Source organism: Mesoplodon bidens, assembly GCF_964165515.1.
Source record: "Mesoplodon bidens genome assembly, chromosome: 7".
Lineage (NCBI taxonomy): Eukaryota > Metazoa > Chordata > Mammalia > Artiodactyla > Ziphiidae > Mesoplodon > Mesoplodon bidens.
Window position 1 is genome coordinate 110,375,811 of NC_138164.1, and position 26,065 is coordinate 110,401,875.

Below are 26,065 nucleotides of genomic sequence, written 5' to 3' on the forward strand. Positions count from 1 at the left end.
ACCTCAAGTAGTTCACAGCCCATTAGGAATAAGCCAGAGAGAGAAATGATCTTATAAGGGAAGTGTTCATGGGTGCCCAAGAGACACAAACAGTGGTCTGAACACTTAGAGAAGGGAAGATCACCTCTACTTTTGAGGGACTCAGGGAAGGGTCTGGGGAGGAAGTGGGGGTAAAACTTTAAGGCCTGAAGAACAGGTTGAATATTCAAAGGTAGTGGTGGTGATGAGGAGGAGGATGCTGATGATGATCGTAGCTAACTTTTGAGGACTGCCATGTGCCAGAGTCTGGGTAAAAACTTTCCATGGATCAACTCCCAACAACTCAATGAGGAGGTCATTATCCCCATTTTTCAGCTGGAAACTAAGACACAGAAGAGAATGTATTTGCTTGAGGTCACACAGTTAGTGGGTGGCAGGACCAGGATTTGAACTTGGGCCATCTGAACTCAGAGCCTGTGCTCTTAGCTGCGTACACCTCGTGATGCCACAGAGCACAACAAGGTGCTGTGAGCGGGTGGAGCAGTAGAAGGATGTTAGAGGGAAGTGCTTCCCATGAGTATTCAGGAACACCCCATAAGTTAGATGGGTACCCTGGGAACAGCCTCATTTAACAGATGAGTAATAGGCTCAGAGGTCGTGATGCTCGTGGTAGCTAGCGCTTGGTGAGCATTCCCTCGATGTATTATTGTATTTAATCACCACAACTTCTTGAGAGAACAAGTACTGTGCTTGCGCACACTTTACAGATGAGGAAACTGAGGCTTAGAGAGGTTGAGAAACTTGCCCAGGGTCCAACAGTAGACAGAGATAAGGCAATTACTGGAGGCCAAGTACTGTGTCTGTTTTACCTAACATGGCACTGGTGTAAATCTTTATTAAGTGAATGAATGAATGCAGCAATTCACTGAATACTCCCCCTTTAATATTTCCTACCTCATAGGATTATTTTAAGGATTCAGTTAGATAAAGAAATATTGAGGGGCTTCCCTGGTGGCGCAGTGGTTGAGAGTCCGCCTGCCGATGCAGGGGACATGGTTTCGTGCCCCAGTCCGGGAAGATCCCACGTGCCGCGGAGCAGCTGGGCCCGTGAGCCATGGCCACTGAGCCTGCGCGTCCGGAGCCTGTGCTCCGCAATGGGAGAGGCCACAACAGTGAGAGGCCCGCGTACCGCAAAAAAAAAAAAAGAAATATTGAGCACAATTTTTGGCACATGGTAAGAGCTCAGGAAGAACTAGCTGCTGCTATGCTTATGATTATGATTCTGCTTCCCTATTAAGACCTTTTCCTGCTGCTTTTTTTTTTCTCCATCTCCTCCCCAGGCTCAGAAGTACAGCTTCTTGAGTATGAGGCCTCAGCTGCTGGCCTCATCCGATCCTTCTCTGAACGCTTCCCAGAGGATGGGCCCGAGTTGGAGGAGATCCTCACCCAGCTGGCCACAGCTGATGCCCGGTTCTGGAAGTGCCCCAGTGAAACCCCATCTGGCCAGGCTTGAGGCAGATTTGCATGGCCCTTCCCCCACTCCATTAAACCAAGGCTGCAAGTGGCCCCCTTTTTGTCGTGTCTTAGGGGCTAGGGGAGGGGCAGGAGCTCGGACCTTGGTGCTACCTCAGCCGAGGGCGGTGACACTAAGCCCTTCCATTTGACAGCACTTTCCAGCTTACCAAGTGCTTCCCCTGTGTTATCTCATTTGATTTGCACTGCCCTCTGCGGGGTGGGCAAGGCAGGACACCTTATCCGGCTTCCCAGATGAGGCAATGCAGGTTCTGAGAAAGTGATCTGTCATCCTGCAGGACTCAAAACCTCTCCCAATCCAGTGTTCTTCGTGTATTACTTTTATAACCAGAAAAATAAATATTAGAAACCACCACCATCTTTGCAGTTTGTGTGGTTCCTCCTTGCCTTTGCCTCACTTCTCATTTGCTCCCAGCAGGGTGCTGGGATCAAGGCCTGCGGAGGGAGAAGGAGGGTCATTTTTAGGCTCCCATCCACAACGGGATTTTGACACCACCTCTAAATGTGGATATACAGAGAGTCAAGAGATGAACGTAGCACAATTTTTGTCGTCCTCCTTCGTGGCTTTTCTTCTGTTTAAAAATATAACAGGAACCTAAAAACTGGAAAGCCTCAACTTCAGTCACAATCCTAGGATTTAATCTCTTACCCTTTGTGTTTTTTTCTCTGAGCCTGGACCTCTAGAGTAAGGAGGGAGAAAAGGAGTGGCCTCTTTTCCACCCGGTTAACCATGAGGATGAAGAGGGGAGGAGTTACGTTTTGCTGTTCATAAACACTAGAAGGGCTCCTCTCCAGGGCTCAAAGCCAGAGGGCCCTGCCGCTGACCCCGAGCTGCAGGGCCCAGAAGCTCCTACTGGAAGGATCAATGATAAATGATATGAGCTGGAATGAGGGATTGCATCTCAGTAGCTAGAAACCCGGCACAAGCCAGAGCATCCTGCTCGCTGGCCTCTGCGTCCCGGGTCGGAAAGCTGAGCGCCCGGAACCTTTATACGCGAGCTTTCCAGAACCCGGGCTCTATTAGGCGCTGCGCGGCGGCTTGCCGGAGCTGGTTGCCAGGGTGACGCCTGAGAAGATGGCTGCTGCGTCTTCGTCGGATTCCGACAGCGGCAGAGCTGAGAGGTGAAGGCTGGGGTCCTTGAGGCCTCTTTTCCTACCTATGTAAAGAGGGTGCCCTGGTCCCCGGGATCCGGGCTCCTGCGGTTCTCAGCAGCGCTGGCGGTCCTTGAAGGGCTCTTAGAGATCAAGTGCGGAAACTGAGGCCCAAGGAGTGAATGGGTGCATGTGGGTGACTCGAGGTCACTCTGTGCGCCGGTGGTGGAGCCAGGACTTGGACCCAGATGTTCTATACCCCTAGTTCAGAGCTCCGTACACACCTCATTCTCAGAAATCAGCTCCGGCAAGTTTTCTTCCCCTCCCTTGGGATTCATCTTCCGCGCCCCCGCAACTCTTTCCCTCTTCTCCCAGCAGTGAAGCCAGTTCGAAATGGCTGGATGCACACTACGACCCCATGGCCAACATCCACACCTTTTCCGCCTGCCTGCGTGAGTCTCTGGGACCAGGAACCCCGGTTCTTGGGGGACGGAGGAGTCAGATGGTTCTGTAGGGAAGCCTCTGGAATTCTGAGACCCTGGCTTATGGCTATTTTATGTTTTCCAGAGCTGGCAGATTTGCATGGGGACGGGGAGTACAAGGTAAGCATATCACCCCAGAGGTGAGACTTCCCGATGGCTCCAAAGAAGCTCAGCATAATCTGGAATTAACGTGTACTTTGAAAAAGCACATTTAGGGTTAATTTTTATTTGTAATGTGGAAAGTGAAGAGAACCTGTTGATTTCACAGTACAGGCTGCGGAAAGTAAAGCAAAGCAAAATGCTGCTGGAAATTATACTAAGATAAAGCCTCTTAATTTTGTTAACTTGAAGTAATTCTTTGCTGGAAGGGCACATCCCTTGGTTGGGGGTGGGACGTTACTCTGGAGGGAAAGTAGAAGGGAGGAGAGTGAGATTTTTATGTTTATCAAAAGAGCATAGGGACTTCCCTGGTGGTCCAGTGGTTAAGACTCCGTGCTCCCAATGCAGGGGGCCCGAGTGCGATCCCTGGTCAGGGAACTAGATCCCGCATGCCCCGACTAAAGATCCCACGTACCGGGCCTCCCTGGTGGCGCAGTGGTTGAGAGTCCGTCTGCCGATGCAGGGGATACGGGTTCGTGCCCCGGTCTGGGAGGATCCCATATGCCGCGGAGCGGCTGGGCCCGTGAGCCATGGCCGCTGGGCCTGCGCATCCGGAGCCTGTGCTCCGCAACGGGAGAGGCCACAAGAGTGAGAGGCCCGCATACCGCAAAAAGAAAAAAAAAAAAGATCCCACGTACCACAACTAAGACCCCAGTGCAGCCAAATAAATAATTTTTTTTTTAAAAAGGGCATAGATTTTAAGATTGGCCATGAGCTAATCATTGTTGAAGCTGGATGATGGGTATTTGGGGTTTCATTATATGAGTCTCTCTACTTTTGTATATGACTGAAAATTTTCCATAATAAAAAGGTTTAATTTTAAATTTAATTTAAAATATAAAGGTAAGTAAATAAAATGTAAATAAAGAAATAAAAAATTGGGGGACTTCCCTGGCAGTCCAGTGGTTAAGAGTCCACACTTCCAATGCAATGCAAGGGGCGTGGGTTCAACCTCTGGTTGGGGAACTAAGATCCCACATGCCGCACGGGGCAGTCAAGAAAATATTGAAAAAAGAAGAAAAATAGATTAAAAATTTTGAAGGCGCAGGTTTTTAAAAGGTTGAGATATATATTGGGCTAAGTAAAGGAAGTTAACTCTCTTTGAGGCAGTTTCACATACATAGATATTATTTATTAGTGGGAAAATAGATTCTGAGAGGCTGAGTTTACCGAGTTTGTAAAAGGTGGCAGACCTGGGTCTGTCAGCTCAGCCCTCAGCAAGGGCAGTGAACCCACAATGGGTGTGTTATGTGGGCAGCTTGAAGGGAATCATACCCTACATGGACTGTGCAGTAGGATTTGGTGACTTTGGCCCCCAAATTCCTATCCATAAGTCATTCAACAATTCGGCAAGCATACAGTGAACCCCTTCTGCGTGTCAGGTGTTGTGCACACACTAAACTCAGAAATGAGTCAGTTCATAGTCAGGAGGAGATATAGACAATGTCCTTAATTCATCCATGATGTTGACTGAACACCTAGTGTATGCTTGGCGCTGGGCTGACAGCAGTGAAGGGTAGAGAAATCACAGATCCAATCACTAATGTGAAATGGTAATGCTTTTGTGTAATAACTTTTTCAATGGCTAGTTTGCTTACTGTCGATTTCCAGCATCTAACCCAGTGCCTGGCACAAATTAGATAACTGATAAATATTTTTGGGGTAGATGAGTGGATGCTAAAATAGAATATATGGAAAGTATTACTGGAGCACCAATGAAAGAACAGTGAATCTATCAGGACGCACTAGAGGGCAGTAACATGAACTGGTGCTGAAGGATGAATGAAGTGTCCCAAGAAGGCATGGAAGAGAGGAGGGCATTCCAGGCAGAGGGAACAGCACAAGCAGAGGCAGAGAGGCTTGGAAGTTCACAGCATATTTGGAAAGAGTAAATTTGAAATTAGAAAGTTGAGGCCAATATGAAATAAGAGTTAAGACCACTGGCTTTGGATCCAGACAGACCTAGGTTCAGGTCCTAGCTCTACCACTCACTAGCCGTGTGACTTTTACCTAACATCTCTAAGCCACAGCTTCCTCATTTGTGAAATGAGGCTAATAGTCGTACCTACCTCACAGGTTGTTGCTACGATTAAATGAAAGGACGCATGAAGTTACTGGTGTGGCTCCTGGCACACTGTACATGCTCAGAATCCCGGCACTCTGTGGCAGCCCCCATACTGCCTGGAACATAGCATGGATAGGGAGGTGTTAGAAAACAAGCTGGGAACCAGATCAGAGGGGCCTTGAAGGCCTCACTCAGGAGAATGGGCTTGCATGACAGCTACAGTGGCTTGGAGGGTGGAAAAGACAGGCTGAGGAGCTTGGTTCTCTTCTCTGGGTCCATAGAGCACATCCTGCTCTGCGTGATTGGTTCTGCATCTTTAGCTCTGTTCCCGTTTGGAAGCCAGGCCTCGGAGCCCAGATATGAGTTTCAGGCCCCCCACTGACCTCAGCAACTGTTCCAGTGTCTAGAACAGTGCCTGGCATGGAGCAGGCCCTGAAGAAATGTTTACTGAACAAACAATGAAAACATCAGCTGCCACCTATTCCTCGCTAGGTTCTCTAGTTGATTATCTCATTTGATTTTCACTACAAGGGTCATATGGTAGGTATTCCCCTTTTGCACGTGGGAAAACTGTGGCTCAGGAAGTTGCATCAGTTTTCCCAAGGCCACACAGCTTGCAAGCCTTCTTGCAAAGCCTTTGCCCTTCCCCCACCCACCCATGGTGCATTGTGAGCGTATATGAATGTGCACCAGCAAAAAGCTAAGCCCAAGAAGAGGGGCAGTAGGGGGGGGTGGTCTTTAGACCCTGAGCCTGGACTCATCCAGCCTCTCTCTACAGCTGGTGGTGGGGGACCTTGGCCCAGGTGGGCAGCAGCCCCGCCTGAAGGTGCTTAAAGGACCCACAGTGCTGAGCGAAAGCCCGCTACCTGCCCTGCCAGCCGCTGCTGCCACCTTCCTCATGGAGCAACACGAACCCCGGACACCAGCGCTGGCACTCGCGTCAGGCCCTTGTGTGTATGTGTATAAGAATCTCAGGCCCTACTTCAAGTTCAGCCTGCCCCAGCTGCCTCCAAACCCCCTGGAACAGGACCTTTGGAACCAGGCCAAAGAGGTGAGTGACGTGCGGGATGAGAACGAGAAGGCAAAGGTGGCAGCCTTGGGGTTGTCCTCGTTCCCTGCCTGGCTCTGGTGCTCACAGGCTGTACCTTCTTCCCATGCTGGCACAGGACCGGATCGACCCCCTGACCCTGAAGGAGATGCTGGAGGGCATCCGGTGAGATCCCACTTCCTCCTTCGTATGCCTCCTACCCCTCCCTCATTCCCCCACCCCTACGCCTTCATCCCAGAGCCCGCAGTCTGATCCCCCGGCCCTGTTCCTTAACTAAACCTGCCATGATGGTCCCTCTCCTTACAGGGAGAAGGCAGAGGTGCCTTTGTCTGTACAGTCACTCAGGTAAGGGCCCTCTGGAGGGCCAGAGCTCCAGAAGCTCCCAGCGGGGAGGGAGCGGCTGTGGAGTGGCCTGGGGAGGGCAGCCAGGCCCAAGGCATGCAGGTGTCAGTGCTCTGTGTGTCCAGGTTTCTGCAGCTGGAGCTGAGTGAAATGGAGGCATTTGTGAACCAGCACAAGTCCAAGTCCATCAGGCGGCAGGTACTGCCCCTCTCTTCTTATTTCCCTAGAAAAAATATGGACAGTTTTTTAAAAAGACCATGTAACATTAGTGGTAAATTCTACAGCCAAATGCGACTAGTTTTACCTTGCAGTTACCCTTCCACATATATAGTCACAAAGCTGCAGGGCTTCTACTTTCCAGTTAACAGTGACAGCTTTTTTTTTTTTTAATAAATTTATTTATTTATTTTCATTTTTAAAATTTTTGGCTGCATTGGGTTTTTGTTGCTGCACGCGGGCCTTCTCTAGTTGCGGTGAGCGGAGGCTACTCTTCGTTGCGGTGCGCGGGCTTCTCACTGCGGTGGCTTCTCTTGTTGCGGAGCACGGGCTCTAGGCGCGCGGGCTCAGTAGTTGTGGCGCACGGGCTTAGTTGCTCCACAGCATGTGGGATCTTCCCGGACCAGGGCTTGAACCTATGTCCCCTGCACTGGCAGGCAGATTCCTAACCACTGTGCCACCAGGGAAGCCCCACAGTGACAGCTTTGAATTGATATATAGTTATGTAGGTTTATATAACTTTTATCATCTTGGGGGTAAAGGTAATATATTTTCATTAGAGAAAACTTTGAAAATAAAGAGAAATATAAAGGAGAAATATAAGTGACTACACTGACTACTCAGAGGTACTCTTACCATTTTGGTACCTTTCCTTTATAAATATGCTTTTATATCCTGCTTCCCTTGAGTACATAACATTATATCTTGAGCATTAGTCTTGAAGAACTCCATTTTTAATCAAGTGGCCCCTTGATTATTTCATTGATTATTCATTATTTCATTCATAGTTTATGTAACTATTCACATGCAGGTCATTGGAGAAGAAATGTCTCCTTTTTATGCACTTCATATTTTTCTTAGTTATGCTTTTAATGGCTTTATTGATGATCCTATTCGTTGATGAACTCCAGTGGTTCCTGACCTAGGGGTTCCTGACCCTAGCCCAGGGACGGGCTCCCATAGCTGTCCCTGCATTTCGGAAAGCCGCAGGGGAACCGGCTACTTCCTGTAGAGGCCATGTGAGCCGAACACCCTGACCAACACATACCTCAGCATTTGGCTAGCCTTAGACAATTCTGTGAGAAACATTGTTCTCTCCTGCTGAGCAGCAGCTCAGGTCCACAGTTGTCACTGTCACTGAGTACTTTTAAAATCAGGAAGTGACTTAAGTAAGTATTGCTTAAAAGATGCAGTCTTGGGGAGGCCATCGTTCCAAGTGTGTGCCATGGTTACATGACTGGGAGCCACTAACGTCCATGTTTCTATAGCTTTTCTCCTTCCACTAGGCACTGAGGATCATTCCTTTTTTTTTTTTATCTTAAAGATAGTCACACAATGAACAGCTTTATCCAAAGAAACATTTAGGTCCTGCTAAATTATTTCCACAGGAGAAATTCCTAAAGAAGGGATCGTCCCCTTCTGTTTTCTCTCCAATCACAGTTAGAAAAAGAACATATGCCCACTGTAGAAACTGTAGGAAAGCACAATGAAGAAATTAAACATCACCTATGATCTCATTGTCCAGAGATAACCAGTATTTGTATTTAAGGGTTTAGCTTTCCAGCATGTTTTTTTATTCATATAGTTTTTTAAAACTGGGATAATACTAACATAACTTTTTACCTGTGTTTTCTCTTAATACGTTGGAAGCATCCTCCCTGTCATTGAGTCTTCTTGTAAACTGTGATTTTTTTAAATGCCTGCATGGGTTTTCTATCATACAGATAGTTTATGATTGACTTAGACGATGCTCTTTTGTTAGAAAGTTAGGTTTGTTGCAGTAAAACGCCTTTTTGTACGTAAATCTCCTGTCACATCTCTGGTCCTCTTCCTCCTCCTTTGCCCTCTTTCTTCCTGGGGCATCCTGGGAGTATCTGGGGGGATGGTGTGAGGGGAGCTACTGGGTGACCCCTGGAGTCCCTCTGCAGACGGTCATCACCACCATGACCACCTTAAAGAAGAACCTGGCTGACGAGGACGCTGTGTCCTGCCTGGTGCTGGGCACTGAGAACAAGGAGCTCCTGGTGCTGGACCCAGAGGCCTTCACTGTTTTGGCCAAGGTCAGTGTGGGGCCTGGCCGTGGGCACACCCGTGGCCCAGGCTCCATTCCCTCCCCTGTTCCCCAATATCTCCTGCCCCCCAGTTAGTTCTTGGTAATATGTGTTCATTGTAGAAAATTATAAAACGTAGATAAGCGTAAAGAAAGAGATATAGGGACCTGCCTGGTGGTCCAGTGGTTAAGACTCTGTGTTTCCACTGCAGGGGGCACGGGTTCAAGCCCTGGTCGGGGAACTAAGATCCCACATGCCATGCGATGGGGCCAAAAAAAAAAAAAAAGAAGAAAAAAGAAAAAGATATATATCCCCAAATCCCACCACCCACAGATAAGTCTTTGGCATAAGTCTTTCCAGATATTTTCATATTTAGACACAGATATATAACTTTACATAATTTTTTTTTTTTTACAAATATGGCCTCGTGGTATAGGATCATGTAAGCTACTGTTTTCATGTAGCAGAAGCTTATCAATATCTTTCTGTATCTATATAAAACCACATCAGCCTTTGCAAAGGCCACACAACATCGATTATATAGATGTACCCTGTCACCTGTTGTACATTTGTTTGCAGTTTTTTGCTATTATTAACACCACCTCAGTGGGCTTCCTTGCCCAAACATCTTTGCGTGCTTATCTAAATGCTTCCTTACGATACATTCCTAGAAGTGGCCTAGTTTAGTCAAAGGGCTACATGTTGCCGAGTTTCCTTCCAGAAAAATTGTACAAGTTTAAACTGTGACCAGCAGGGTGTGAATGAGGAGATTGGGACTTGGAGGAATTACTTCAGGTCGGGGAAGGGCTGGGGCTCCAGGGAAATCCGGATGTTTGAGTCTCTTCTTTGCAGATGAGCCTACCCAGCGTCCCCGTCTTCCTGGAGGTTTCTGGCCAGTTCGACGTGGAGTTCCGTCTTGCTGCTGCCTGCCGCAACGGGAACATCTATATGCTGAGAAGGTAACCACATCCGTGGTCTCTGGGGCCAGAGGAACATCTCAGAAACCTGGTGGTCTTGAGGGCTTGTAAGATGAGCAGGGGGCTTTGGGGCTGGAATGTGGGAATGGAAAGAGCTGAGAACTTCATATAGGAGGCAGAGCCCTGAGCACAGGGGACATGTGGAGGCTTGTCCGATGGGGCCTGGCAAAGTGAGAGACTGGGCTGGGTGGCCGTAACACGAGTGATGCAATCAGATGTTAGAAGAAATAAAAATAGTCTCTCATATTTGTTCTGTTGCTTTTATAGATATGTGAAATTTCTTTATGCATTAGTTTGATATTTCTCAACAGTCGTTTTTTTTTAATTCAAGAAATGTTTTTGAGCACCTACTATGTATTAAGCATTGTATAACGTATTGGGGATATACTGATGAACAAAACATTAACAAAGTCCCTGCCCTTGTGGGAAGATAGATATTAAAGTCAACAAACCAAGATAATATTGCAAACTGGATGCATGCTATGGAGGAAAAATATAGGCTCAATGGGAAAAAATAATGGGGTCAGGGTGATCAGCGAATGCCTGTCTGCGGAGATGACTTGAAGATTAAGAAGGAGCCAGTTGTTCAAAAAGTGAAGCAAGGGCTTCCCTGGTGGCACAGTGGTTGAGAGTCTGCCTGCCGATGCAGGGGACACGGGTTCGTGTCCCGGTCTGGGAAGATGCCACATGTCGCGGAGCGGCTGGGCCTGTGAGCCATGGCCGCTGAGCCTGTGCATCCAGAGCCTGTGCTCTGCAAAAGTGAAGCAAGAGTGTTACAGGCAGAGGAAATTTAAGCGAACCTTAGGTGGGAAAGACTTTGTCTTGTCCCACTCAAGCTTGGTGGCAAGACATGACGTAGAGACCAGGGTCGGCTCATGCGGGACCTGGTGGGACGTGGTAAAGATTTTGGATTTTATCCGAAGCGCAGTAGAAAACTATCACGGGGTTTTACTCAGAAGAATGACATGACCCGTTTACATTTTTTAAAGATTACCGTGCTGGGTGGAGGGTAGATTGGAAGGAGTCCCGGAGACCAGTGGGGAAGCTCTCAGACGAGTCATCAGGTGGGAGATGACTCTGGCTCAGACTTAAGAAAGGTGGGCTAGAGCCTGTGATGGACAGACAGGAATTATCCCTACTTTCTGGATAAGAGAAATTAAGACTCAGAGGCCAGGAAACTGAGAACTGTGCATTTACACAGAGTAAACTCCTCATGCTTTTCTGATGAATTACTAAACTGCGTCGGTCCATCACTTTGTCTAACCTGCGGTACGCTCACTGTAAACTGGTAAATGCCAGGTTATCACACAAATTACTGTGGTAAAGTTGAGAGAAAGACTAGGAGGGAAGACACACTTCCTGTTATCCAAGGTCATGCAGCTACTAAGCCATAGAGGTGGAACTAATACTGCAGTCATCTGCTTGTGGGCCAGGGTTCCTGCCAGGATAGTCTGTGGGGCTTGGAAAGAGGAGGGTCAGCCGGGGAAGGAGAGAGGGTTCCTCTGGGGCTGGGAGAGTGTCTTTATTCCACAGAGACTCCAAGCGCCCCAAGTACTGCATCGAGCTGAGTGCCCAGCCTGTGGGGCTTGTCCGGGTTCACAAGGTCCTGGTGGTGGGCAGCAACCAAGACAGCCTGCTTGGCTTCACCCACAAGGTGTGGCCTCTGGGCAAGCCCCAGCCCCAGCCCCAGCCCCTCCACCCGTGCCTCCTTAGTCCCCCTCAGCAGGCGAGCCCTTCCGGCCTTCCCTTCCCAGCAACTCCAGCCACCCCTTCTTTCCGCTCTTAAGCCCTGAGCCCCCTGCAGACACTTAGCCGTCCCCCGTCCCCCCCGCAGGGTAAGAGGCTGTGGACGGTGCAGATGCCCGCGGCCATCCTGACCATGAACCTCCTGGAGCAGCGCTCCCGGGGCCTGCAGGCCGTCATGGCCGGACTGGCCAACGGAGAGGTCCGCATCTACCGCGACAAGGCCCTGCTCAGCGTCGTCCACACGCCGGTGAGCTGCTGCCTCCTCCTTGCCCCGCTCCCCGCTGTGGGGCCCCTTAGCTGCCTCTCCTGACCCCACTCCAGCTGCCACCCTTAACTTCTGATGCATTTTGAAAACATTCGTTGAGCATCCCGTATGCACAACTCACTGTATTAGAAGGATAAATCAGTGGCTGAATCCTTACCGTCGGGGAACTTACAGTCTGAAGTGATAGCCAGCTAGAGACACAGCCGATCCAGATACAAGGCAGACTAAAGCAGAGTAAAGCGCTGAAAAAGCGCAGAGGCGGCCTAGTGACTGGGGGTGGTGGTGAAGGGGGACGGGACTCAGGAGCCATGTCACAGGGCAAATCACAATTCAGCTGGGCCTCGAAGCGGTCTGCTTCGATAAATGGAGTGGATAAATGGAGATAGAATATTCCAGACTGGAAATAACATGAACCAAGGCTGAGAGGCCTGAGTGTTCTTTAAAGGAATCCAGGTAGTTTGATGAATCTGGACCAGAGTTCTTCAAACAAAATCAATTTAATAGGCCAGCAACAGAACCAGAAAAAAGAAGTTCAGAATATATCACATGGGAAACTTTGTGTACCTGTATGTATAAAATGTCGTTATGTCACAATGTAAAATTGGAAAGCAGCTGGTTTGGACCAGGCTGCTGGGAGGACAGGCAGTGTGGTATGTGGGTTGGGGAAAGGGCAGGGAGAGAACTGAGAGAAAAGGCAGGTTGGCGTCAGATGCCGAAGGCCTTGAATGTCCTGACAAGGAGGGCAAAAGCCAGTGGAGGTTTTTCAGCGGGGAATAGGCGGGCTCATATTTGTATTTTTGAAAGGCGGCAGAGGCAGCAGTGTGAAAGACACTGGGGAGGAAGACTAGGCTGGGAGGCCTCTTAGAAAGCTGACCCCAGAGCCAGTGATGTTCAGTCTGGAACTGTGGCCGCAGCAGTGAGGAGGGAGGGCGCTGGGATTAGAGGCAGCGTGGCTCCAGGCCTCGACTCACATCTCACCTCTTACATCATGTCTGGGGTCTCCCAGCCTTATCCCCCTCCCCCCAGTCTTGCTCTCCTCACTGAGTCATTTTCCCAGCTAAACTCTGACATTGCCACCGTAGGATGCAGTGACCAGCCTTTGCTTTGGCCGCTACGGGCGGGAAGATCACACCCTCATCATGACTACACGAGGTGAGGCGAGTCAGGCCTGGCAGGGGTTTTAAAGTTGGGAGTCAGTGAGATAGGCCAGATCCTGGGAAAGAAGAGGAGGCGGATGTGGAACATGGGTGGGCCTGGGTTTGGAAAGCAGGGCTTGCAGACACGTGTCCTTTCTGGGCTGGGCCTTCACTGGGGACAGCTCACCAGCAGTCTGATGTCACTACCTGGGGGCCAGGCCCTGGCTCTATCTCCAGTTCACCCCAGTGTCTGCCACAACGCCAGGAACATCACAGTGGTCAATAAATAACTGCTGGGGAATTCCCTGGCGGTCCAGTGGTTAGGGCTGTGCGCTTCCACTACAGGGGACCCGGGTTCAATCCCTGGTCAGGGAAGTAAGATCCCGCAAGCAGAGTGGCGCAGCCAAAAATAAACAGACAAACAAGTAAATCAGCTGCTAAATGAATGAATGAATTAATAGTAGGACACACTTCCTTCCTTCCAGAAACTCAGAGTCTCAGCAGGAAGACTGAAATATGTCAATATGAGACAGATTGTTTGGGAAGAAAGAATGGGAATGAATGTAGGGTAGAACTGGGGAGGACAAATCTGCTTCTGTCTGTCCTCCTCCCTAGGTGGTGGCCTGATTATCAAGATCCTGAAGCGCACAGCAGTGTTTGTGGACGGGGGAGGTGAAGCAGGTCCCCCACCAGCCCAGGCCATGAAACTCAACATGCCCCGAAAGACCCGGCTTTATGTGGATCAGACACTGCGAGAACGGGAAGCCGGCACCGGTGAGATTCAGGCTGGCTCCTTCCTGTTCCTCCTCCCTTGCGCCAAGGCAGCAGGAACTGGGTGAACGCCACCTGGGTGCCCTGAGCAGTGGGAGGAGACCTGGGTGAACCGGGTGGGTCTCATGCCTCTGGAAGCCCAGAGACAGCCTAGGAGGTGCACCCTGCCAACAAAGAGCTACAGCTCAAGGTGGAAGGTGCTGTGGGTGAGGGCGAGAGCCCTTAGAATTCAAGGAGGGAGCAGCCACTTCTAGATGGAGGAATTCTCATGAGAGAAGTAGAATCTGATCGAGGTTCTTCCTTATCCTATTTGATTTTCCTGCTCTCTTTGTTCATTCATTCACTTAATACCTATGATTATGCCAGGCCTTGTGCCAGGCGCCTAGAATCAGGCCAGTCCCTACCTAAAGAGCTCAGTAGACCTTGCTAACTCCATGTTGCATGACAGGTGTAGAATAAGTCTCTGCAGAGGGCTGTTGAGACACACAAGGGAGTGTGTTTGCCTGGGAGCCTGGGAAAGGCTTCAGAGAGAGATGATATTGGATTTGACCCTAAAAGATGATTATAAGCCTACCTGCCAGAGAGGGAGAGGGGAGGGCGATTTAGGCAGAGGCTTGGGAAAAGGCACAGGGCCCTACCTGGATCTAAGCAGCATCTGCCATGTAGCTGCGGGTGCAGTGCAGGCAGGCTCAGTGGCCAGTGGGGAGGCTGGAAAAGCAGGTCAGCTGGCTCCGAAAGGGTCTGGAATGCAAAGTTAAGATGTGTTGGTTTATTCCCTGTAGTGGAGAGATGGGAAAGATGTTAAGCAGCAAAATACAGTAACTCAACCCCCTCTGTCTTTGAAAGGAATCTGGCTTACAGTTTAAAGGATAAATTACAGGATAAAAAAAATAGCTGGCAGGCTGTTGTAGCCTAGAGAACCCAAGAGAAGCAATTGATATATTAGAGAAATAATTAGGAAGTTCTCTAAGGTATAATGAAAATAGCAAGAATCAATAGCGTTTGTATATACCAACAGTATCCAGTTAGAAAAGAGAAAGTTTCCATTCACAATAGCAAAGAAATCCTTAGACGTAAACTTAACAAGAAAACATACAAAGTCTAATAAAGAAAATTATAAAACTGCTTTAAAGAACAGGAAAGACCACCTGAATATTTAAATGACGAGACTTACCAAGTCTCAGGGTAGTAAGGCCTAAAGTTGTAAAGCTGTTGATTAGCTAACAGCTTCTGAAATTAATCGAGAAACATAGCAAAGTTACAGTTAAGATCCCAATGGGTTTTATTTTGAGGACTTGACCAGTTGATTCTAAGAGTAAATCTAAGAAGTTTGGGGAAAATAAGAATGAGGAGACTCAGCCTATCAGATAGCAGAATGAACTAGGAAGCTGTAGGAATTAGCAGCTGTGGCACCAGTGTGGGAATTGATACAGCTCAGTGGCACGCTTAGGAAGTCCAGAAACAGACCCTCGTACACGTGGAAAGTCAGTATATGATAGAGGTGTCGTTTCACATTAGTGGGGGAAGGAGAGACTCCAAAAAACATAATTAGGACAACTTGTTTCTAGAAAAAAAGTTAGTACTCTCATACCAAACACAGAAGTTAATTCTGGGTAAATTAAAAATAAACTGTGAAAGTGTCCGAGGAAAAAGGAAAGAGGAAAGGATGGGGCAACATAAAGATGAAAGCTTCCGAATGGCAGGAGGGTCCTCGCAGGCACAAGGAGCAAGGACAGACTGGCCGACCGAGGTGCTCAGTCTGGAAACAGGGGACAGTGGGATGGAGGGGAGGGAGCGGGCTCTGGAGACGCCTTGAGGAAGACTCATCCGACCTTGGCAAATGGTTAGCTGTGAGGGGTGAACCTGGGTGACTTGATGGATGGGGATGCAGTGACGGAGTTAGGGAAATGAGGTTGGTTCTGCAGCGTTGAGCTCCAGGGGTTGATGGGACGTCCGGGTGGAGGTGCCCATCAGGCAGTTAGAAGCAGCAGGCAGGCCGGGCGCCGAGCTGCCCAAGATGAGTGCACAGTACCAGGTGCAGACGCGGACCGGGCCCTGATGCGCCCCTGCCCTCAGGAGCTCGCGGTTGTTCCTCTTTGGGGTGGTCACAGCCGGGGCAGGACATGGATGGGGCAGCGAGGAAGACAGAGGATGAGAAGAAGACCAAGGACAAAACTCAAGGGAACCCCAGCCCTTACTAGAAGGAGCCAGCACAGGAGGCTGAGGCTGTGTGGGCAGCCAGGTGGTGGGAGAACCGGGAAGGAGGAGCAGGGAGTGGTCCGCGTCCAGTGTCACCAGAGGCTGGCTGTGGGACCTCAGTCCTCCTGTTGCCCACGTTCCCAGCCTCTGCCCACTGTGCCTTCCTCTTGCACTCTCCCCACGGCCGCCTGAGCAGGAGCGCCCTCTCCCCCGGCCCTGCCCCGTCCTCCCGCCTCACGTCCAGCATCGGCCCTTTGTGTGCCTCCTCAGCCATGCACCGGACCTTCCAGGCAGACCTCTACCTGCTGCGCCTCCGGGCCGCCCGTGCCTACGCGCAGGCCCTCGAGTCCAGCCTGAGCCCCGTGTCTGCGACGGCGCGGGAGCCGCTCAAGCTGCACGCTGTGGTGAGCACCCACGTGGCGGGGGGCATCAGGCCACCTCAGGGCCAGAAGGGCAGAGGTCAGGGCTGGGCGGGCACCCCTCGGCCCCGGAGCGGATCCCAAGGCAACTAGGCCCCGTGCCCCTTTTCACCCTCCCACAGGCCCAGGGCCCAGGTCTCACGTCCCCCTCTGTGAGAGCGCTCCCACCTTCCCTTTCCTGTGCCGCCTCTTCCCCTTGGCTGGCCGCAGAGTGGGGCACGCTTTGCAGCCCCCTTATTCCATGCGGTGCCTCAGACGAGCCCCCAGACTTGGGGCAGGGCACACAGGTAGTCACCTTGGGATGTTTCTTCCCAGGAGCCTGGGGGGACTCTTACAGCTGTGGTACAGGGAAGAAACGTGTTCATTTCGGTAACTGCCGGCAGCCCAAGGAGTTCGGACTGCCCGGTACTGGGAAGGGGCCCTCCTGAGACTTACACCGGCACGAGGAGGATGAGGGCCCCTTGTACTCAGACACAAGTGACCTCAAGGTCGTCAGGGCTCCAGCCGGCTCGGAATGGGTCCCTGAGGGTGCTGTCTGATGCAGTTGGGCTTCTGATATCTCTTCCCCTAAAGAAAGTGGATACACACAGAGGGGAAGCGGCTGCAGAGCAGGCGAGGCTAAGAGGGAGGAAAGTGAAATCCTTGCAGCCACCAGAGGACGAGAGGAGGAGGTGGGCCAGGCCCTGCGAAGAGCGGGCTGGGGCAGGCGTGGACACCCGTGGGAGCCAGGGCCGGCTTCCCCAGGCCAGCTGTGCCTCCGACCAGCTTGCTGAGTGGTCTCGGTTGAGCCCCTTCTCCGCTCTGGGCTTTTGCTCATCCCTTGCAAGCGGAGCCAAGCTTCCGAGCTCCGTGCCTTTTGAGGGGCGGATGGACGGTGCGTTAGAGGGGTTCAAGGAAGGTGACTTGAGGGCGCTGATGGGGGGGTGGGCGGGCAGGGCCGGGGTAGGCCGTATTCGGCCCCCAAGGCCACTAGGTCCTACAGGCTTTCTCCCCACCCCACCCTCTGCACAGGTTCAGGGCCTGGGCCCCACCTTTAAGCTCACCCTTCACCTGCAGAACACCTCAACAGCCCGACCCATCCTGGGGCTGCTGGTCTGCTTCCTGTACAACGAGGGGCTCTATGCTCTGCCCCGGGCCTTCTTCAAGGTACTGGACCCAGCTTACTGAGACCTGGAGTGAGAAAGTGTGGGCGGGGCCGGATTAGATGTCCGCAGGTCAGAGGTGAGGGAGCTGGCAAGTGGCTACAGCCACAGACCAGACTAGGGTGCAGCAGGGGCCCTGGGGAGAGCCCCCGAGACCTGCCTCAGCTGCTTTTCTCCCAGCCTGTGAGAGGTCTCAGGGAGGCACACCGAAGGTTCTGGGAGAACAGTGAGAGTTCAGGTCTCACCGGTGCTGCCCTCAGAAGTCTGTTGGTGCTCTGGGGTCCCAGAGCCCACCCTGTTTTCCAGCCACTCCTGCAGCAGAAATGGGAGCCCCAAGGAGACTCTTCCAGAGTGAAGAGCCTGGTTTCCCCCCAGGTCCAGGTTTGACCCTAAGTTAGAAGGACCAGAAACTGAGAAAGACTTCGGGATGTGAAAGAAATAGCCCTGGACTTGGTTGGAGGTTTAGGTTTAGGGACTTCTCTGGCGGCCCAGTGGATAAGACTCCACGTTTCCCCTACAGGGGGCACGGGTTCGATCCCTGGTCGGGGAACTAAGATCCCGCCTGCTGTGCGGTGTGGCCAAAAGAAAAAAAAAAAAAAAAAAAAGGTTTAGCTTTAATTAGGCACATGCATGCAGCCCTGCGGCATTCACTCCCCCCACTGGGCCCACATCCTCCTCAAACGGGCTTGTCATCCCTGCCCACCCTGCCAGGGCACGCTGAAGTTCAGCTGGGACAACAGGTATGAGAGTGCTTTGGAATCTACCAAACACCGTGTAGGCGTGAGGGCTGACTTCCTTACTCTACCTCTTTGTCCCCAAACTTAGGTCCCCTTGCTGGTGCCAGGGCTCAACTACCCCCTGGAGACCTTTGTGGAGAGTCTTAGTGACAAGGGCATCTCAGACATTATCAAGGTAGGTTGCCCGTTGGTACTAGTTGGGGAGGTCAGTGTGAGTGAGTGCGGACAAGGCCCCCGGGTGGCTGCCAGGACGGGGTGGGTGTCTGCCCAGTAGAGGCCTCCCAGCCTCCCCCTCCCCTTTGACAGAGCCCTGCACTAGGGCCAGTGCAGACCAGACCGTGCTTGGCCTTTGCAGGAGCAGGGGTAAAGGGGGAATGCCCCCTACTACCTTGGGCACCTTCTCCATAGGTGCTGGTGCTCCGAGAAGGCCAGAGCGCACCCCTGCTCAGCGCCCATATCAACATGCCTGTGAGTGAGGGACTGGCAGCTGCCTGACGCCTGAGCCCGTGTTAAGGCCCCTGTGGAATCAGGACCAGGGAGATCCAGCCCCTTCCACTGAGCCGGGCAGAGTCCACAGCCCCAGGCCCACTCCAGTGCAGCAGTGTGCTGGGCGACAGCCTCCCTCTCCTCTCCTAGTGCCCCTTTCTCACCACCCTGACCACTGGGTGACCTGTAGCAGCAGATCAGTGAGTCTCCAGGAGGTTGGGCTCCGTCCTCCTCAGGGAGACCCAGGCGTTGGCCCTTTGGGCTCTCTCTTCCCCCCACTTTTCCCCAGAAACCACTCCCAGGTCTGAAGGCAGAGTTCTGAAGTGCTCAAGGTGAGATGAGGGCATAGGCGCAGCCTCCTCGTCTGCCGCGTCCCTTAGGCATGTCACTCTGCTGCTGCTGCAGAATTGGCTGGGGCCTTGCCTGAGACAATCAGAGGCTTTTCTTGGGTGAGACTGAGCCCCCTGTTGCTCCCTGGGGTTCCAGAGGCTTGGCTCCTCCCGGCTCAGCTTGCAGGCAAAACACATGCTCTGATCTCCCCTCGTGAGCTCAGCAGGGGGCCCCTCTTTCTAGTCAGGGGGCCCCAGGAATAGCTGCCTTCCCACAGGAAGTCTTGGGCTCAGCCAAGGTCTCAGGCCTGTGATGCTCCATGAAGATCACCAAGGGAGAAGCTGCTGCGGGGGTGCAGAGAGTGCCGTGCAGGAGCTAGTGGCCCCAGCCCCCCAACCAGGCTTCTGAAGACCACACCGCTGCTGCTCCTGACTTGGATGCTCGTGCCCAGAAAGCATCCCAGGAGAGGAAGGCTCAGCTAGACAGAGCAGAGGTGGGGCCGTGGCGCACAGGAGGGGCGTCTCTGGGGTCCTGGGGAGGGGGTTTGGGAGGCAGAAGCCTAGAACTGCCAGTCAAGATGCTCTTCTCTGCCCCGGAGCCCAGATGGGTCAGGTGAGTGGCAAGTTCACTGGGCAGTGGCCATAGTGTGAGAGACTCACTGGAAAGGCAGGGACCATAGGTGTTGAGTCAGGTTGAAGATTGAATGAAGGTACGTGTTTAGACCTTAAGCATCAGAGACCCACAGTCCGGGCCCTTGGTGCTTCCTGGAGCCCCCTGGCTAGTCTGCCTGGCCCGCCTCACAGCCTTCTTTTGAGGTAGCGCTACCAGGGCCGCCCTGAGCCATTTGTGAGCCAGGAACCCTACTGCCTGAGGAAGGACCTATATCTTCTGTCTGACCAGGTACAGCCTAGCATGTGGCAGACAGCTCAGGCTTGTGGGAAGTACCCAAATCCCTGTGTGTTTCAGTTTCCCCAAGTGTAAAATGAGGCAGTTTGACCAGATTCAGCTCTAACATTCCTACAGTCGGCAGCCCCTCTAGAGGAAACAAGGAGTCAACTCCAGAAAGGGGGTACTTGACAGGAGTAAGTGCAGAGCTTTTGCTCTTGACACTAAGGGCCCCAAGCTGATTGATTCTGCCGGGCAACAGCCTCTGTGCCGGAGACAGTGAGGGACAGCCCACAGTCACCCCCTGTCCTCCCCAGGGAATGCATTCTGGGGCCAGGTTAAGTTCTGAAGCAAGGGGACTGGACCAGAGAAAGAGCCCCATCCCCCTCCTCTCTGCACAGTCCAGCCACTCGCAAACAAGCCAACTGGATCAGGGTGGTCTAGACTTTCTAGATCAAGCTGACTGAGGCACAGCTGGAATAAGCAGGAGGTTTCGTCTGGAAACGGAAAGACAGGTAGAGCGAGTGTCGCTGTCAGTCAGAGAGATTTCAGCTTAACCTGAAGAGTCTCCTGAGAGAGCTTATTCTGATAAGGGCCTGCCCTAGCAGGTATTGGGCCCCTTGTCACTGGAGCTGTGTCACTGGGGCTGGGCCAGATGACCTCACAATCCCTTTCACCCCAGTGAAGTGATGAACTGTGTGAACTCGGGACAAAGAAGTCTGATCTGGGTTCAACTCATAGTTATTCATGATGATGAAAGTGGAGAAACTATTCCTAAGCCCAACCTAACGTGAATTTATATGATGTAATACAATGTACCTATCATTAAAAAATATGTGAATTGTACTGGTCTGGACAGTGTAAATAAAGCAATACAAAGCAAGAAACTGTGCATGATACCCAATGCCCTCACCAGTTAGAGCTCCAAGAAACTGTACATTAAGGATGAGGAGAGTGGTGCCTTTTTTTTTTTCAAAGTATCTAAAAACATGTACCTACTTAGTACTATGGAATTCGGTAGTTTATAACAAGAAAACAGCCTCTCAGGAATTTCCTGGCAGTCTAGCAGTTAGGACTCGTGCTTTCACTGCAGCGGCCCGTGTTCAGTCCCTGGTCAGGGAACTAAGACCCTGCAAGCCTCTCCCCATTCCCCAGTACTGCTCCCATGCTACAGTTCTCTTAGCTATTCTTTAAATATGTTTATGCTTGGACATTATTTCTTGGCTCCCTATCGTAATAGGTGAGGCTTATAGCTCTCTTGTGGGAGCACCCTGCCCTCTCCTTTTCTCCCCAGTTTTTAGGTAAATCCATACTCACTGTTTGGATTACCGTGTGAAAGTTATCTACTTGCTACAGAGCCAAGAATTGGGCTATAATTAAATTACCTTTTTTGTGTACTTATTTTTCATGGAGTTAATGATTGCCCTGTTTTTTTCATTTGCTTAGTTTTCTATATTATACCGATTGCTAATTCTCCCTCCTCCCAGTCTGACGGTCCCTCTTTTTTCTGTTCATCCCCTGCCTAAGTGAATGCTGTTGGCTCTCTAGAACTGCAGCGAGCACTTCTCCTGGGAATTCTGTTTGCCATGTTCTGGGCTAGATTCCCTAATTCCTGGACCCCATGTCTTTTTTCATAATTCTTCCATTTTTGGTCAGGGAACTAAGATCCCACATGCTTCACGGCATGGCCAAATAACACTAATTTGAAAAAAAAAACTTGGGCTTCCCTGGTGGCATAATGGTTAGGAATCTGCCTGCCGATGCAGGGGACATGGGTTCGAGCCCTGATCTGGGAAGATCCCACATGCCGCAGAGCAACTAAGCCCGTGTGCCACAACTACTGAGCCTGCACTCTAGAACCCGCGAGCCACAACTACCGAAGCCTGCACACCTAGAGCCCGTGCTCTGCAACAAGAGAAGCCACCGCAATGAGAAGCCCGCATGCTGCAATAAAGAGTAGCCCCCACTCGCCACAGCTAGAGAAAGCCCGTGGGCAGCAACAAAGACCCAACACAGCCCAAAATAAATAAATAAATCATCAGTCAATCAATTAATTAATTTTAAAAAACCTTAAAATGTAAGACAGCAAGAGTATATAAAATGAGCAGGCAAACTTGAAAAAGAACCAAACAACCTCTAGAAATGAAAAATAAAACATTTGACACATAAAACTCGATGAGTTGGTACAACCACTAAAAACAAACAAAAACCAAAAAAACTTCAATAGATTGGTCTGCAGTTGATGAAAGACTTAATTGGAAGATAGATTTGTGGAAATTATTCAGGATGCCAGAAACAGAGAAAATAGGAGCTATTAAGAGACAAGGAGGGGGACTTCCCTGGTGGTCCAGTGGCTAAGACTCTGTGCTCCCAATGCAGTGGCCTAGGTTCGATCCCTCGTCAGGGAACTGGATCCCACGTGCCACAACTGAGAGTTTGCATGCTGCAACTAAAGATCCTGTGTGCCGCAACTAAGACCCGACACAGCCAAATAAATATGTTTTTAAAAAGGACAAGAAGGATGGAGTAGGAAGGTCTAATCAGTTCCAGTAGAGACAAAACATCTGAAGAGATGACTGAGAACTCTCTAGAACTGATGAAAGACATCAATTCATAGAATCAAGAAACCTAAGGAATCCCATTTAGATAAATACAAAGAAAACCACACTTGGACACATCAGTAAAACGTAGAATACCAAAGACAAAAAAATCTTAAAAGCAGTTGGAGACAAAGTATCTTCAAAGGAACAGTAGCAACAAAACAATGAAATAGATGACAGCTGACTTACAGCAACAATAAACACCAGAAGACAGAATACTATTTTCAGTATATTGACAGGAAATAACTATTAGCCTAGAATTCTACACCCAGCAAAAAATAAAAGGGTAAAAAACTAGCCAAGATAGGCCAACAGCACAAAATAAAGGAGTAGAAATATATCCAAGGTCTGTGGTCAGGCCCGTAGCGTCCAGCTGCCCTGGACCGAGCTCGAGTGTATGGTGCTGCAGGAACCAGCTCCGGGGCCCCGATAATGGGCCGCCCCCGCAGCTCCAGACACGGGGTGAGGGTCTCCTCTGGTCTGAGAATGGCTACCCCTCGATATGAGCCAGTGGCTGAGATTGGTGTTGGTGCCTATGGGACGGTGTATAAGGCTCGTGATCCCCACAGTGGCCACTTTGTGGCCCTCAAGAGCGTAAGAGTCCCCAGTGGAGGAGGTGCTGGAGGGGGCCTGCCCATCAGCACAGTCCGTGAGGTGGCTTTACTGCGGCGGCTGGAGGCTTTTGAGCATCCCAGTGTTGTGTGGCTGATGGACGTCTGTGCCACAGCCCAAACTGACCAGGAGACCAAAGTGACCCTGGTGTTGGAGCATGTGGACCAAGACCTAAGGACATATCTGGACAAGGCACCCCCGCCAGGCTTGCCAGTGGAGACCATTAAGGATCTGATGCGCCAGTTTCTAAGCGGGGCCTAGATTTCCTTCATGCCAACTGCATCGTTCATCGAGACCTGAAGCCAGAGAACATTCTGGTGACAAGTGGTGGGACAGTCAAGCTGGCCGACTTTGGCCTGGCCAGAATCTACAGCTACCAGATGCACTTACATCTGTGGTTGTTACACCCTGGTACCGTGCTCCAGAAGTTCTTCTGCAGTCTACATATGCAACACCTGTGGACATGTGGAGAGTTGGCTGTATCTCTGCAGAGATGTTTCGTCGAAAGCCTCTCGTCTGTGGAAACTCTGAAGCTGACCAGTTAGGCAAAATCTTTGACCTGATCGGACTGCCCCAAGAGGATGACTGGCCCCAAGATGTGCATCTACCCCGAGGAGCCTTTTCCCCCAGAGGGCCCCACCCTGTGCAGTCAGTGGTACCTGAGATGGAAGCGTCTGGAGCACAGCTGCTGCTGGAGATGCTGACTTTTAACCCACACAAGCGAATCTCTGCCTTCCGAGCCCTGCAGCACTCTTACCTACATAAGGCAGAAGGTAACCCAGAGTGAGCCATGGAATGGTTGCAGCAGAACCAAGAGAAGAGAGGCCAATATTTCCCTTCCTTTGAACATCTCAGTGGAGAGCCCCCCACTAAGAAGGTGATCTCTGCCTTCATCTCTGAGGCTATGGAGACGACTCCAACTTTTTATAGAGAATATTTTGCTGCCTTAATGACATTCCCCTCCCACCCTCCTTTTGAGGCTTATCCTCCTCATGCCCCCTCTGTGTCCTCACACCAAGGGGTATGTCCCTTGTTCCTCCCCTTCCCTATACCTTGATATTGGGATCCTTTTTTATACAGGAAAAACAACAAAACAAAACAAAAGAAATATATCCAAGAACGTTAATTACAATAGATAAAAATGACTAAATACTGGAACTTCCCTGACTGGCAGTCCAACGGTTAAGACTCTGTGCTTCCACTGCAAGGGGCACATGTTTGATCCCTGGTCAGGGAACTGAGATCCCACATGCTGTGTGGCGTGGCCCAAAAAAATTGACTGTACTTCAGTTATTAGAAGACAAAGATTTAAACAATCCATCTACAGGCCATTCTTAAGAGGCAGAGAATGAAAGTAAGAGAATCAAAACTCAGCACACTTGGAATAGAAGGGAACTTTCTCAGCCTAATAAAAGTCATCTATTAACTAAAAAAACACAGCAAACATATTTTATGGTGAAATATTGAAATCATTCCCTCTATTGTGCGAAACAAGTCAAGGGTAGCCACCCTTTCTTCCACCCAGACAGAGAGGCAAGAAAAATAAGAGATAGTTCCCCGGTGGTCTAGTGGTTAGGATTCTGGGCTTTCACTGCCATGGCCTGGGTTCAATCCCTGGTCGGGGAACTGAGATCCTGTAAGCCGCGTGGCACAGCCAAAAAAAAAAAAAAAAGAAAACTAAGAGATATAAAAATTAAAAAGGAAGAACAAAACTATCTTTTCATAGATATGATTATAAATACAGAAAACCCAGAAGAATTTTCAAGTAAATAAGTTTTAGATTTGCTGGACATGAGAAAATTATTTTCATAAACTATGCATGATATAGCATCACAATATCAAATACATAAGAATAAATCTAACCAAAAAAGGCGTGATCTTTATGAGAAAACATACACAACTTTATTGAAAACATACACAACTTTATTGAAAACATTAAATGGAGAGATACACCGTGTTCACGACCTGAAAAATTGAATTTCATGTGGATGCTGATTTTCCCCAAACTGATCTATAGATTCAGTTGGGTTCCATTCACAATTTCAAGGGGGGTTTTTATTGGTGGAACTTGACAGGCCGATTCTAAAACTTATATGGAAGAGCAAGGGCCAAGTAGATCTTAGGAGATCGTATACAGGGGTAGATAAAATGATCAGTGGGACAAGAAAGAAAAATAAATTGTGGTATGTTCAATGGATCACTATACAGCAAGGAAAAGAAGTGCTCTACAGCCACACATTAATTTGGATAAATCTTAGAAACATAATATTGAAGGAAAAAGCGAATCACAGAGGAAGAAACATTGTGTGGCTCCGTTCATATAAAATTCAAAAACATGCAAAACCAGTACAAACATATGTAATAAAATCACAGAGCAAAGCGAGGGGATGATTAAGACAGCACAGTGTTTCCTCTACCAGGGAGGGGCACAGCAGGGACCTCAAAGGAAATAGTATCCATTTCTTAAAGGGCGGGGAGGGTGTTGTTTCTCTTTATTTTATAAATATTTCCTTGTATCTTTTCACTATAAAAAAAAAAAACAACAAGAAAAGGTATTCTGGAGGGTGAGGGGTAAAGCAGTAGAGGAAACAGAAGTCTTCCAATGCTTATGTACGGCACAAAGTGACAGGTACACCAAGTTCCTAACAGAGTTAAAATATAGTAATAGAGCATGCTGTTTAGAAAAACAAAGAAGTCTTAGCAGCTCAAACCTTTGTGCGCATGGGCGGGGCCTGTCAGAAGGGTGGGCTTCTCTGCGGGTTCTTGGAAGGCAAGCCTGCCATGTCACTGAAG

General features: G+C 50.0%; 2 protein-coding genes and 1 pseudogene across 9 annotated transcripts in view; all 3 read left to right on the forward strand.

The window, feature by feature from the left end:
* DPP3 (dipeptidyl peptidase 3) overlaps positions 1 to 1,867 on the forward strand; it is a 45,454-nt gene extending 43,587 nt beyond the window's left edge. For all 5 annotated transcript variants that reach the window (XM_081241515.1, XM_081241511.1, XM_081241513.1 and 2 more), the window contains exon 18: positions 1,320 to 1,867. In XM_081241515.1, coding sequence (XP_081097641.1) covers positions 1,320 to 1,492 — 173 coding nt within the window. In that variant the 3' untranslated portion in view covers positions 1,493 to 1,867. The remainder of the gene's footprint in view (positions 1 to 1,319) is intronic.
* Positions 1,868 to 2,538: 671 nt separating this feature from the next.
* On the forward strand, positions 2,539 to 20,935 carry BBS1 (Bardet-Biedl syndrome 1). Of its 3 annotated transcripts, none has more exons than XM_081239812.1 (17): positions 2,539 to 2,634; positions 2,980 to 3,056; positions 3,172 to 3,206; positions 6,089 to 6,361; positions 6,477 to 6,523; positions 6,665 to 6,703; positions 6,826 to 6,898; positions 8,845 to 8,976; positions 9,820 to 9,926; positions 11,478 to 11,598; positions 11,779 to 11,937; positions 13,038 to 13,107; positions 13,707 to 13,865; positions 16,332 to 16,465; positions 17,492 to 17,626; positions 18,448 to 18,534; positions 18,768 to 20,935. In XM_081239812.1, exons 1-17 carry the CDS (start codon positions 2,588 to 2,590, stop codon positions 18,852 to 18,854), a joined length of 1,782 nt encoding a protein of 593 aa, XP_081095938.1. In that variant the 5' UTR covers positions 2,539 to 2,587; the 3' UTR covers positions 18,855 to 20,935. The 3 variants fall into 3 exon arrangements, with proteins under 3 accessions (XP_081095938.1, XP_081095937.1, XP_081095936.1); XM_081239810.1 differs by having other exon boundaries at positions 2,566 to 2,634; positions 2,983 to 3,056; XM_081239811.1 differs by lacking the exon at positions 8,845 to 8,976 and having other exon boundaries at positions 2,563 to 2,634.
* Positions 20,936 to 23,060: 2,125 nt separating this feature from the next.
* Positions 23,061 to 24,255, forward strand: LOC308620331 (cyclin-dependent kinase 4-like; annotated as a pseudogene). Its single transcript has one exon. The product of its transcript is annotated as a cyclin-dependent kinase 4-like (transcript).
* Positions 24,256 to 26,065: the final 1,810 nt, after the last annotated feature.